We start from the raw sequence: 14,729 nt of genomic DNA, 5'->3' as shown, positions 1-14,729 counted from the left end.
AGCATGGTCCCTCAATACACTACAGGTGAGGTATCGCACAACTGGGGCCCTGTCCTCATGAGCTGGATATTGATTATGCCTTGACTACACATCTGACTAAATAAACCTGCATCTGACCAGTTGCTGATGTTGCTTCAAAGCATCAAAGTCAAAGACATTTCACCAGCTTAAACTGACATTGGCTGAAAATTAACTTGCTGACCTATTTGTCCTTGTTCGGGACTAAGCGTACCAGGTACCAGCTCGGATGTGGCTCAATTTTGTAGTGCAGAATTTTAAATGAATTGAGAGCTTCATTGCGTGCTCTTCCAGTGTTTGCACCACTTGCCTTCGGCTCTCAGGGTGCCCCGAACAAAGAATTTAGCAGTGATTAAACTCTGCTGCACCCTGTGTTGTAGCACAGCACGACCTTGCCTATGCAGATAGAGCCAAATGGTGTAATTACTGTGTTTCAAAAAACCCCTGCCTGACTGCGCTCTCTGCAGGGGTTTGAAAACATTTGCAATAGGTCCTAGCCGAGCTTTGGCTTGCCTGCTTTGGCCCTTTCAACAGCGTGCTGGGAAGCGCGTTTGAACCCTTTCTCTGCATTTGTAGGCATGTGTCATATTCGGGAAACAGCGAGGGCAAGGCTCCCGTCGGAGTTGTAGTGGGAGGGTGAAAAGCGAGATAAAACACAGTGGACAGCGGTAGGATTTTGGTGCGGTGTAGCCCTGGCGCCGTTCCAGCTCAGAAGAGCTAATGGTGACTGGAGGGTTCTCAGAGAAGAATCCAGCCATGGGCTCTCCAGCCGAATTTCAAGCGCTGAGGCACAGCAGAGCCCTCCCTCCTGCCTGACGCTGCTACAGGAGCAGCGAGAGCAAAGAAATACTCGCTGCTCTTCTACCCCTTCCCCTTTTTCAAATGAGGCAGAGTATCTCTTCAACAGCTCCTTCTCGAGGGAGATTTCAAGGCAAACTGGGTAGGCTGAATGCTCCCTCTGTCTCGCCACACAAAAACCCTGGAAGGCCAAGGTGAAAGGGGACCGCCGCGCAAAGGGGCTGACCTTGCCGGTAAAACTCTTCGCAGACCCGTTCGCTCCACTGTTTGCTCAGATCCCAGAGCCGGCAAGGGTTGCAAATGTCAGCGCACTTGAGTGCAATCTGAAAGCAGAGAAGAAAAGTAGCGGTGAGAAAAGAAATTATTGTCTAGCAGTGCTTCAGCAGCAAATCTGCAGCCATGAAACTCCCGGGCCTCACCAGCGATGCTGGGAAGGGTTAAGATCACCTTTTAGAGACTCAGCCTCACCCACATATGCCTTTTGAGGAAAGAGCATTTCTTTAAGCTGCAAACAAACCTTTCATTGAGCCCTCCGCTTTACCATAGTGAGAACAAGAGGAGGGCCAAATTCCAAGGCTGCAAAGTCTTTTGGATATTCCTTGCAAGGAATAAGCCAACAAAAGCCTCAGGCTGGCTCCTGCTGACTGCCTGGCTCAGCATCCATGGCTGATGACAAGGCAGGGAAGAGCCAAGCTGGTGTAAGACTATTCGGGCATCGTTTCTGTGCGGTCTCAGTGAGTGACTTTGCATCTCACTTCAATTACACTTCGTCTTAATGTCTGCATATTTTTTTTACAAAGCTAAGCACAGGGCTCTCTGCACTGCCCCTGGCTTGGTTTCACTCAGTTAACTAGTACATTTAAGTGCTTTGCAGGGGAATGAGTACAGGAGGGCAAGAGGTTTTTTAAATCAAGTAACAGCTTCAGAAAAGTAAACCATGTAATAGTCTGTCTGCCTTACTGCCTTGGAACAAGATGTCATGTGCCTCATTTCTTCACAGACTGAACACAGTCAGTTAGCCTGACAGAGGTCAGAAATCATTCTGGCACCCGGGAGGAAAACAGAAATATTTCCTGTATGAATTCAGACCTGTGAACTGGAGGAGGGAAGTCTCCAAGTCACTTTTCTCCCTGGATTAAATTGATTAGCCTTAATGTTACTGCCTATTACAAGGACCTTTCAAACATTCTTTAACTTACCCTGATCAATCAAGATTTCTTGACATTTTCTTTTCTTCTTCCACAGCTAATCTACCAGATAAATCTCACCATGTCTGTGCCCTAGTGCCTGTCTTCAAGAAGGCACATAAGAAACTTTTTTCCATAGTTGAGCTCTGTAATCCCTGTGCCTTGCACAACTCGCTTGCCTAATCTGTCCAGAAATACGATAAGCCCGTCACCCTGCCCTGCATGGTCCATGCAGGAATCTGACAGAAGACTGTATTTGATGGCGAGCAGATTACTGCATTTCCCACGCTGGTGGAGGGGAAAGAATTAACAGATCCGCACTTCTTTCCTTGCAACTGTCACCTTTCCTGTAACCTCAACAAAGTGATAACACTAGATGTTTGTTTTATTGATGATAATGATTACTTAAACTCCTTTATGTATTTAAGAGTGACATCGATGTCATTTCTCCAGAGAAGCATGTATGTGCAGCTACTTTAATCACAATAATGCTTTAATAGGTAGAGGTTTATTCTGAAGAGCCTGTTAATGACTGCAGCTTAGCTGGCAGAACCAGCCTATTTGATTTTTAAGTAAAACACGGGTTCTTCATTAGCTGGGCAGATCCACTCGAGAAGCACCTGCTGCCATGGCAACAGCTGTCTCTGCAGAGGCAGCTTCTGAACATCCATCGCAGGAACGGGACTTGGGCACCCGATGTCAGCCTGCCTTGGAAAGAACACCGACAAGGGGGCTCTCCTGCACAGCGCTAGGAAAGAACACGGGGAAGCGACGTTTGCCAGAAGGGAAAATACAATCGAAGCATTACCTGGCAAGAGACGCAGTGGTCTGGAAATAAAATAATTAATAGCTTATCTTAACTTCTCAGCATTTGACGCTCTCCTGTATCTGTTGCGTTCACAGCTTTTTAACTGAAGGAAATTACATAAGGAAATACTGGAGGCACCTTATGCTTGCCTGACTTACCAGGTGGCTGAAGCGAAGCGTTTGTGGTGATAGGTAAGGAGACGCTGATGCCCAGACACGCTATTGTATGCTATTCTAACATATACTAGGAAATACTGTGACTTGAAAAATGAATAAAATACAATAGTGGAAAAATAATTTTTGAAGTTACCTGAAGCATAAAATGTCTGTCTTGTGCATCCTCCAGCCTCAAATCCCGATTGTCAAGGTGAGATTTCAGACGGATCAAAAACTCATTCTGCCTGTTGATGTCTGTTGCCAAGATCAGGGAGCCCAACTGCCGCTCGATGTCCTGTCTGCAATAAGGAAAATAAGCCCCTTCACTCATGGAACCATTGAATACTAATAGCTCAAAACAACCTGCTACGGATCATAGCTAGCATAAAGCTTCCTCTTTATGGATCCAGTCTGATCTGTTTGATCAGTCTCTGCTGGGGTTTGCAAGGTACAACTGTTCTAGCTGCCTAAATGGGTTCAGGAGGAACAGAGAACGTAGAAGGAAAATGCTTGTTGGCATAGGTGGTTCTGAAATCTTCTGAAAAGTGCTAGGAAAGTAAAAAAAAAAAAAAAAAAAATCAAAACAACAGCAGATGCATCTGGAAAAATGCTCACATCTTACTCGAGCTGCTCAGAGCTGGGTGCTGAATACAGCAACTTTAAAGTTGCAGCTGAAGTTGTAAAGGACTGAAGTTGTTGGTCTGATGCAGAGGATTTCTGGAGGGATATGGAGCTGATTGCTCCCAGGTAACTTGTTTATATTTTTGGTAAGGTCACCTGTGATTAAAACTTAGTATTGCAGGCTGTTCATTGGCTCAATCTCCATTCCTTGGTGGGAGTAACACTGCACAAAACCAGCAAGTAAAAAGTTAGCATCAACTTGGCCAAGGTGCTCATGTTGCTGTTTTTTTATTTTGCTTCTTCCAAAAAGACAGTGCAGACTGAACCACACCTCCTCAGTCTGGTGTGGAAGTCCTGAGCAGTCTTGATGCTACTCGACCAACTCCTTCATTTTTCTCTCTATTTCACGCTTTTTAATCACTAAATCTTTCCAGATTTGGTTGGTGCTATGTAAAATGAAAAATGCCAACAATGGATCTGAAAAGGTCCACTCCTGCCGGAACTCCCAATGTTCCCAGCACTGACAGTGGCCATTCCTGTGCTGCAGAAGTGGCAAAGCCTTAGAAAATACTTCTGCTGTATAACTTTGTCTCATGATTTCATACTGGCACCAAGAGAGGGTGGCAAGTTCAGCCTACTCTGAAGCCTGGGCCTCTTTGCCAGTCTCCTCTTAAGAAGAGCGATGGAAGCCATGGACTAGTTTCAGTGATGCATTTCCTCCAGCGGACACTTACGTCACCTCCTTGGGCAGATGGGCGAGGAGCCGTGACTCTCGAAGCATGCCTATCGTAGATCGCCAGTGATGATTTTCTAGCACTGAAACATTCTAGGGAGGAATAAAAGGAATAAATTCAAGGATTAGGCAGGTATCCAGGGTACAGATACAGATTTGCCATATCACATGATGCCTAGAGCTGGTTGGAAGTGCTGTAACATGAGCCTAAAATTTGTGCTTTTTAGCCACCTTTTGGATTTGAGGAATTGGTCTGGATTTCTAAAGTTAAGGACCTTGTGCTTCTAATGTTTCCTAGCTAAGGTCAGCCCTAGAGTCCTGTTGTTCCACAGTTTTTGAGTCCTGCTGTGAACAGAGGAGCTAATCGCATCTGAGTGGGAGGTAGCTTGCATTCTAACAGATTTATTAACAAATGAATTAAAGCATGAGTGCAAAATCATATTTTTACCTCCCACTGATCCCGGGTTGACTTCTCAGCTTCTGCAGTTTGAATGCAGAGCAGACAAGAAAAAGAAAACTAAACTGCCAAATTTCCCTTGGAGTCAGGGAACTGGAAGCTGCTTGCAGCCGCTCAGTGAAAGCAAGAGGAGTACCAGTCTCACTGAGCACCTGCAGGCTTCAGCAACTTAGTCTGCAACAAATTTTGAGTCCTTTTCGTTTGTTTGCTTCCAACTAAGTGGAACCAAAGTTAGGTCAGAAAAAATTCCTAGGGAACAGAAACCCAGCTTTCTAGGTTGTCTGTAAATTACAAGAAATTTCATGTCTTGTGTCTGATGACTTTATATTACTATCTTAACACACAATGCATTTGCCAATCATCACTCGTTGGTGTGGTTTAACCCCAGCCAGCAGCTAAGCCCCACACAGCCGCTCGCTCGCTCCTCCCGGTGGGATGGGGGAGAGAATCAGAAGAGTAAAAGTGAGAAAACTCATGGGTTGAGATAAAGACAGTTTAATAGGGAAAGCAAAAGCTGCTGATGCGAGCAAAGCAAACCAAGGAATTCATTCACTGCTTCCCATGGGCAGGCAGGTCTTCAGCCATCTCCAGGAAAGCAGGGCTCCACCATATGCAATGGTTACTCGGGAAGACAAACAACATCACTCCTCATGTCCCCCCCTTCCTTCTTCTTCCCCAGCTTTATATGCTGAGCATGACACCATATGGTATGGAATAGCCCTTTGGTCAGCTGGGGTCAGCTGTCCCAGCTGTGTCCCCTCCCAGCTTCTTGTGCCCCCCCAGCCTACCTGCTGGTGGGGTGGGGTGAGGAGCAGAAAAGGCCTTGACTCCGTGCAAGCCCTGCTCAGCAGTAACTAAAACATCCCTGTGTTATCAACGCTGTTTCCAGCACAAATCCAAAACACAGCCCCATGCTAGCTTCTATGAAGAAAATTAACTCTACCCCAGCCAAAACCAGCACACTTGTTTAGTTCACAGAGTACTTTCTACCACTGAACGCCTCAGAAATGTCACTTGTTCAGAAGTGACAAGTGACACAATTCTCTAACACAATTCTTCTAATTCACAAACGCATCTGCTTGCTGCAGAGCAGCAGCCCAGCGGAGCACCCCTCCAGTGAACGGCACAGACCTCACTTATGCACTACAGCAGGCACAGCGTGAACGAAAGGACTGTCACTTAGCAATAGGGACGCTCTCAGGGGAGTTACGGCATCTGAGCCCTGCTTGGGCAGTTTACAGCTTTTGCAATAGATGGGCATCGGATTAAAAAAACCCCCCAACGCAACCAAGCCTTGTGGGCAGGTAGCGGAGCAAGGACTCCACCCCATCACTGCCAGCTGGGAAACTGGGGTCAGAACCCCGCTCTCCGGCCCCTGTAACCTCTGGCTCCCTTCTGCACAGCCCCACAGCCCTGAGGCGCAGCTGCATTAGCGCTGCCTTTCCTGTCGGATGCGATGCACAGCTTCCACGTCTCCTAGAGGGACTGAAGAGGATTTTCTCCTTAAGGCTTCCCCATCCTCCTTTGTAACCCTGTCATATGTAATGACTGTTAAAACACTAAACGTTGCCAGCAACCAAGATCCAATTTGCATTTTGATCATCTTGTCAGTATCTTTCTTGAAATTTCATGCTCAAAATTAGTGCAAAGGTGAGAGTGCAAGTTGGATTGATTTCCTATTACAATATTTTCTGCAGTACGGTCTGTTGCTTTTCAATTCACACAATCACTGATATGTTGCTTTGGTATTTCTTTAGGGTTTTTTGTTTGTTTGTTTTTGTTTCCCTAACAGAAATCATGGATACTGGGGGAAAAAACAAAACAAAACCAACCCCCTTTTCCTTGGAAGAGCTGACAGACTCAGAAATCAGAATCAGCTATGCAGCATCTAAATTACTTTTGACAACAATTCTTTTCATTAGCCAACTTAAACATCCCTCTTTTCTTTTTGCCTAAATATATCAGGATGGACTTTTGCAACCCTACACTCTGACCAAGAAAAATAAGGGAATGTAATAGGACATAATTTTTTTTGCTTCTTCCACCTCCCCAGTCTCAGAGCTGAACCCTGGTCCCAACAATCGCCCCAAGTCCACAGGCTGCCATCTTCCTACCCTAAGGTAAATTAGAGAAACCCTGCCTGACCGTCACCTTCGGCTTTTGGGAAGGCTTACATTTAAGACAGTGCCTGCATGCACAGTTTCTGCAGCCCTGGTCTGACTGCACCCTTGAAACATCCCAGCTGGGGAGATCCCCCCTCAGAGCACCCTGTGCCCCCCCGCCCCTTCCAGCACGGCAGCGTTACTTGCTGGGAGGAGCGGCTTCAGCAGCACCCACCTCAACTGGGGAATGACACTCCATGGATGCAGTTGCTCTTTGGCCAGGCTGAAGGCCAGCCAGAACAGGGCTGAGTGTGTAGGTATCCAAGAACTTTCTTGCATCTAGCTGATAGTTACTCAAAGGAAAAAGCAAACTCAGGTATCCATCCCAGAGTATTTCCACTTCTGTAAGTTTCTGCTCTTTGCCTGATGCTGTAAGGAGAACTTAAGCCAAAGCTGCTGCACCATCCAGTTTCCCACACATAAAGCACATGGAGGAGGAAAATGGAAAGGTCAAGTTAACAAGCAACAACTGAGCATGAAGTCAGATGACTCCCCTGTTAAATGCAAGCAGCCAGAACCCTGAAGCTGCTTCCAACAATTAGTTGAGTCAGCTATTCCACCTAGGAACACTCCACAGCCTTATTAAGACTAATTGCCACCAGCTACCTGATTGCCGAAGCTGGTGGGGAGACAACCCATGCAGGGAAAAGTCTATGTGCTGCCTTGCAGACTGGGGTTCTCAGCTCTGATTTCCAGAGAGCTTGCTTTCTCTGACATTTTATTTTTTAAAAACTGAGTAGCACAGGTTTGTTTTAAAGGCTGCACGCTAGGAAGCCTCTGTCACATCTACTGCCTAAAACTAGTGGATTGCTGTAACACAGACTTCAGGACTTTGAGGAAAAAAACCCTGTTTCTTTCACCTAGACTATCACAAAATCTCCAATCCGTGACTTTCCCTGAGCCGTTCAAACCACCGCACTTGACATATGCGTTTGGAAAAGAATAATTACTTGAAGAGAGGAAGACTTGCTATTAACTAGGTGCAGAGACAACTTCAATTTTAATTCAGAGTGGAAGGGGATCTAAATTTCTTTCAGTCTGGTCATTCATTCTTAGTCATTGAGCAATTGGTTTAACTACACAACGTTAACTACCTGAAAATGATACTTTAATTAGAAATGGTGCTTTTAATACTGCAAAATAGAACTGTTATAATTGATGCCCAAAACATATTTTCCTATTTCTACTTTATATACAGCTATATTAAAGTTGTAAAGTGTTCTTTCATAGATTTCTGAAACCTGTTTTGTACTACAGATGTTGTACGTGATCATTGCAGACTTCTAAACTATTACCCTTCATTTGAGAGCCAGACAAAGATAGATCTCAACTCTCTGTTACTGAAGTTATAAAATAACATTTTATTTATATCAATGCTATTTGTTTTCTTAGGAAATTCATAAAAAATTTTCAGTAAAATACAGTTTCTTGTTTTTAAAAAAAAGGCAGTATGACTTTTTCTGGTGTTAGGTTTGATGTGGAGTTTCGGATAAATACAAGGCAGGATCGTGTCAGGCTGAGCAACCTTGAATTTTATGCTGCTTTCAGTCAAAAGAAGCAGAAATAATGCTGGATAAGCCAAATCTGTCGATAAGAATTTGAGTTATTTGCGACTTTTAGGGCTACACAGACCTAAGACAATGATTATTAAGCAAGAATAAAACTTTTATTTTTCATTTTAGTGGCCAATAAGAGTTAGAAGCGAAGTCTGCATCACATAACACGGAACGCTGTTGTGCTCCTCACAGGAGGCTAAGTGACCTCCAGGTCCCTACTGTCACCTTTTACACTCTCATCTGTCTTTATAATGCTGGAGACTTGAATGAGGCACTTTTATTTTTGTGGAAAATTATGGTGCCTCACGTGCAATAGACTCTTGTGGAAATTACCCTATCAATTATAAAAAAAAAGTCTTGCATCATAAAATATGGATTTAATTTGAAAATTAATATTGAAAGTTCTGAACTCCTTGGTGATGACACCTATCTTCCTGAAACATGATTCTGCTCATACATGCCCTTCAGAAGCTGACAAACACTTTGCATCTGTGTCAAATACTGACCAACCTCATTTTGCAAAACCTTATTTTCCAGATGATTCAAATGTAAAGTTCTAATTTAAATCTACAAACAATCAAGAGCAAAGGGATGCTATAAACAGATAACCGTAAGGGATGCTATAAACAGATAACGGTAAGTCTCAGTTACTACTGGCTCAGTGACAGATGACTGCCAACTATGTTAAAACTTACTTTTGTTTGATCATTTTTCTGATTAGTCCCAGCCGTTCTGTGGCTCTGCTATTTAAAAAACCAAAAACCCTAGAACTTTTTTGTTTCCATTTCAAGCACATGTTAAAATACTAATCTTGAGAAGAATATAATTTATTGTTTTAAAGGCTATTCACTGAATCAGAATTTTTGACTAAAAATGTTTTCAGCAAAACTTTTTCTCCAGCATTGTTATTTTTATTGGCATTCATGTACTGTATACTACTAAAATCTTCGGAAACAATCTGGGATCAATTTCAGATAAAGTCATAAAAGTGAAACTTGCCAGTGAACATCCCTAAACAGGATACTTAAAAATCACATTTGCTGTTGAAAGATTGCATTTGCTGTATTGTCACTGCCTTTTCTAACCAACATTTGAAAGTATATTCAAGCCCAGTTAGCTGAGCAGAAACCATCTCTCCAAGAAAGTAATTTTTTATTTTAGCTACATTTCTTTCAGATTAGCCTGGATTTTCAACCTAATTATATATTACCATTTCCCACTATTAATTTGAGAAGGAGTTGTTTATGCCTTTTCGTAGGGCCAGGGTTTTTGTGGAATGGCTCTACCCACTTCTCTTCAAAGGATCCTTAACATAACCTTCCCAAAGTCCCCTGGCTTAGTCCCCTGGCTCTTCTCCCTCCCCACTCAGCTGGCCTGACATTTAGAAAAGACTGGAGCAAAATGTACCACACACGTATGGGTATGACAACTCTCGATTTGCTAGGTATGTGTAGAAAGGTACATAGCTATCAGTGAGTCTTCTTCAGTTAGGTTAATTTTTAACTTGGGACAGTCTGTTTCTGATACCTTACTACAAAGGCTGAAGTTGACTCTTCCGAAGGCTACAAAACAACACCATCTCCATTTATTACCTATGAATTACGGTTAGTGCAACCAAAATGATTTACAGCATTAACGGTGTGTGTATGTAAGTATAACGTAAAGAGTAGAGATGTGCATATATAATCATGTATACGTGCACGCAAAGTTTATACACGCAGGACAGTTGTAGATAAAATCCAGAGCTACAGTGATTGCCATGGGCCAAAACTACAAATACATCCAAAAAGGACCGCAAAAATCAGGGCAGGATAGGTTCACTGATAGTTATTGAACAAGAGGTTCTGTGTTTTTGTTTCAGGAAGTCTTCTACTGCTGCTTGCCAGAGCTGGGAGGATGTATACCAGGTGAAGGACAACTCTGTACTTATCCCAGGCTTATGCTTCTCTCTGAGATCTTTTGCTGGCTCCTCTTAGAAACAGGAAACTGGTCTAGACAGCCTGTGGTGTGACCTGAGGTGGCTGTTTTAACTTCTTTCTTTATATCTCTAGGCGTGTTTGGGTAAATATCTACAACTTTTCCCTTGGTTTCCTCTATCTTCTGGTTGCCTTTTTTTTTTTTAAATTGCAGTATTCATTAAGTGTTTAATTTTACTAGAGCCACATGAAGGAAAAGCTTCTTTTAATGCAACGCCGATTTAGAACATGCCTGCTGTTTGCTTGCTCACTGAAGGAAGATGAAGTACAAATTGTCTCTCCGTGATTTTAAATCTCGTACCCACAATTCCTTACCCCAGATGATCTATAGCAGAAATAACCCAGGCAACTGATTTGGCTTAAATGTCCTCAACAAAAATCTGACGTTTCCACCTTCTCTCTCATGTGTATCAGCTTTGCTGTAAGGAGAGACACCCAGTGAGGAGCTTAACTGAAATTGTCCAGACTCTAAAGTGCAGGTTGATTCGATCAACATCCCCTCACTGCCAGATTTCGGCATGAAAGGTCACTGCAAATTGCTCAGACCCCCCCCTTGACACCATTTTACATATTAGCAACTTGAGGAGCAGTTTTACCTGGTACAGGCTGGCAAGGTGGTGTTTAGTTTTGATCAGAAAGGGCTGGTTGACCCCTGGATGATCCACGTCATGAGCCGCAGCAGCTAGCAGTCCGAGCATGATGTCCAACGGCGTGAGGAAGTTGGCAAGCTGAATCACACATGTTAATCGCAGCAAGAACACGAACAGTAAACACTTCTTTTTTTCTTTTGGCAAATAAAGGAATCAGCTAACATCACGGCATTGCTCAGTTTTGTAGGACAGTACACAAATGTCAAATATAAAATAAATTTTGTGAACAACGTTTTTAAGGTGACTGTTGAACAAACATCTATAAAGACATCAGACTATATACTCATATTTTATTACAGTTTGTACTTCTTTTCTCTTTATCAAGTGCTTGAGCTTAGTCTAAAAGATTCAGTTTTAAAAAGTAAATAAGTATACTAGCAGGTGGGCGTACGTTAGCATACATGATAAGGGCTCTGCCTCACACAGTATTTAATAATACCAACAATACATCAGGCTTCATTTTTCTAGCACAGCACCGTGCTGTAAAATGCAGAGTTTACAAACTTCTGAAATTTCAAACTTGCCTGTCAGATAACTCAGTTCAAATATAGGTATTTTATTAGAGAACATAATTTACCTTTCTAACTTCAGACATCCAAACTTGAAAACCTGCCCAGCTTTTTTTCTACTATACAGCTTATCATTCAGAAGCAAATTTTGTTATCATTGGGAAAAAAAAATTGAAGTCTTAGCATATTCTGTTTCTGAGCGTGAGGTAGTTATTACCGGCCCGATGAGTCTGTACAGAGTCAGGTCTATGAGCTGAAAGAAGCATCCTGTGACGAGAAATGAAGAGCAGTATGGTACAGATTCTGGATATTGGCTGTCCTCTGCACTTTTTGACAGCAGGGACTTGCAGATCTTGCAGGAGATAGAAATACAGGAAAGCGGGGGCCTGCTCCTGTCCTCGCTTACCATTACTATATTCTGGTCTAACAATTTGCTAATTCTAGCAGAACTTCCCTTCATTTAAGTCAAGCCAGGAAAGATTAGCTATATTCTTACACCGTGGCTCAGCATTACAGTATTGCAGTGCCTCCCAGTAACGCGTAAAGCAACGTCACATCATCACGTTGTGAGGGCTTGCTGCAGCAGGGAAAAGCCGCTGTTCACTCGCGCAGAGGACACCCTCGCAACAGACCCCGTCAAAGGGAACGTTTTCCCCTTTTCTGGTGTTGCACTGCCAAATCTGGTATTTTGAAATAGCGATGTGAGGGGCTTATGGCCTGAAGGGACTGAGGCAGGGGCATGCGCTGCCTTCTGCTGGCTCTGCTGGGAGGACCGCAGCCACTCGCAGATGGCCGGTACCCACGGTCACGGCCAGACTTGCCGGAACTCGTATGACAGCACTTCGATATGTCGCCCGCTTGATGACAAGCGACTCCAGCAGCTTGTTTAAAGCATCTGTAATCTGTAGCTGACTCTGCCACTGCCTCGTTCCTGACTTCAAGTACGCAATCATTTTCCGCTATCTAAAAATATTTTTCTGGGTTTTTTTCCAATCCTGGGGAAAAAAAAATTGAGACTTATGTGAAAGCAACATCAGTGTGAAAGGTTGCCATTACCTTGGGCTCCCTCAGATAGCAGTGCATAGCTTGTGTGACATCAGCAGCATGGACAGCATTGTGGTACGGGTTTTGGCTATGGTAATCTTCTTGAACCATAACTGGGAACCAAAACAGAAAAGAAAGATCCTTTTGTCTCTGAATGCCACGGCCACAAGTGGGAACTGGATTTAAAATACAATTTGAGGTTTTACAGTCAGCTGCCTACGGAGTTTCTTCAAATATCTGTAGCTTACTTAGACTGGTGCTCTTATTGGGATACCTTTAGAGAAAAAATGCATGAAAGGATTTGTGAGGCCCAAGGGGATATACTGGGTCTAGTTCATAAATCAACTCTTTCTTGCCTTAGTGAAGGCTCTCATTCAGGAGTAAAATAAATAAGGAAGAGAGGCAAATTTATCCACAACGGAGTGTAATTATTTACGCTGCTGTCATAGGGGAGTAATGTCACTAAGGCAGTACCACCTATTTTACAGCTGCAGGGGCTGAGGCCCTGATACCCTGGCATCATTTATTATTTGAGTGACTAGCAATGGTCAAAGGCATTCCTCCATCCTCCAGACAGAGAATCAAAAGATAAAGCATTGGGGTATTCGGAGCGAAATCTTCTGTGATAATTTTAGTCGCGTCTATGCGTCCGCTTTAAAACACCAGTCCCTCTTGTTTTAGTGTGCAGTGCTGGAAGTGGTCCAGCTGGAAGACTGAGCGACAACCTTTTAACTCTCAGCTTTCACTCGCACAGAGAATCATCGAGGTGTGTGCTTCACACTCATCTGCTCCTTGCAGCACTGCCCGCACCATTAGGTGGTCTCGGGGCAACACCACGTGAACAGTGGAAGCTGCACGTGATCCTGCCCCAAGCGCTCTCCTAGACACTATCAAAGTAATCAAACGGAAAGGTAACGGGCAAATTTCCCGTGGCACTTGTCTCCAGCACGGGGAACACCAAAGACAGTCCTGGCCTTCAGTTTGTTTCCAGCTCCAGAAGCATTCGACGTTACAGTGGGTAATCCTTTAAACCCTGCATACGGCTAGCTCTAATTATCCGAGCGTCCACTTCACGGCCGCCCACAGGGGTCAGAAACGGCAGTGAGATTTTGTCTGTCTCCACACTGGAGGAATGCTTTCCAGAAGCGACAACTATGCAGTCTTAAAGAAGAGACCTTGCCTTTGAAACTCTGTCTGACAGCCTAACAACCCGGCATTCAGCTGCATTCAAAACATGATGCAAAAAGTAATTGATTTTGGCCAATTTCTTCTTTTGGTTCGCTGACAGCATGGGGCTAATATTTCTGTTGGCAGTAACAGCAGCAGGGGCTTTCATCAACACTATTCAGTGCAGACAGCTTGATATAATTTGTTAAATTTTGCACATAAGCTTTTAACTGCCCTGGGTCTCAGTGGTCTATTAGTCATTAAATAATGACACTGCACCACAATTGTACTGTGCATGGGTAGGTTCTGCAATGTATGTCTGTCTGTCTGTGTGGGCCTACTCAGCCGGCCACATCTCTGCATGGCATACTTTTTTTAAATCACCAGTGCAATTGTGGTACTGGGATGCTTCAGCCCAAGGCAGAGCCTTTTGAAGTCCCTCCATTGACTTAACAGGTACTGAAGCAAGTACCTGAGTGCCTGTAAATTGTATGCTAATATATATCACAGAAATGTTTTACTGAAATATTTGCAACAACATCGTGATTTTACATAGATACGCAGACCAAGCCAGTGCCGTCTTTGATGCCCTACTTAAGCTGTAAACTGCATTTGAAGATGGCTTTGAGGTGAGCACTTACCTAAAAACCTGTGTAATGTAACCATATCTAACTGGAAATGGTGAATAAGTCCATGCAGATTGAAGAGGTGACAAAGCAGTGTTACGAGACTGTTTCCTAAAAGGAGAAAGGAACAACTCTTAGATTCCCTTAACATGTAGTTACGAACCAAGCAAGACTAAAAATCTTGGTAATTTCCTAACTATTTGTCAGCTCCTATCACCTTAGCTCCTATCAGATGAGCTTAGATGACAGTCATATACTCAAA

The 14,729-nt window shown here is 43.6% G+C and overlaps 1 protein-coding gene across 2 annotated transcripts in view; it reads right to left on the bottom strand.

The window, feature by feature from the left end:
* PDE7B (phosphodiesterase 7B) overlaps nucleotides 1-14,729 on the bottom strand; it is a 177,734-nt gene that overhangs the window by 8,572 nt on the left and 154,433 nt on the right. For both annotated transcript variants that reach the window (XM_075498797.1, XM_075498798.1), the window contains 6 exons: nucleotides 14,483-14,578; nucleotides 12,687-12,787; nucleotides 11,068-11,199; nucleotides 4,322-4,413; nucleotides 3,121-3,265; nucleotides 1,043-1,139 (listed from right to left, as the gene is read on the bottom strand). In XM_075498797.1, the coding sequence (XP_075354912.1) occupies nucleotides 1,043-1,139; nucleotides 3,121-3,265; nucleotides 4,322-4,413; nucleotides 11,068-11,199; nucleotides 12,687-12,787; nucleotides 14,483-14,578 (663 nt within the window). The remainder of the gene's footprint in view (nucleotides 1-1,042; nucleotides 1,140-3,120; nucleotides 3,266-4,321; nucleotides 4,414-11,067; nucleotides 11,200-12,686; nucleotides 12,788-14,482; nucleotides 14,579-14,729) is intronic.

This window comes from Mycteria americana, chromosome 3 (genome assembly GCF_035582795.1).
Source record: "Mycteria americana isolate JAX WOST 10 ecotype Jacksonville Zoo and Gardens chromosome 3, USCA_MyAme_1.0, whole genome shotgun sequence".
NCBI lineage: Eukaryota > Metazoa > Chordata > Aves > Ciconiiformes > Ciconiidae > Mycteria > Mycteria americana.
Note: the sequence above shows the minus strand (reverse complement) of the source record. Positions and strands in the feature narration are given on the sequence as shown.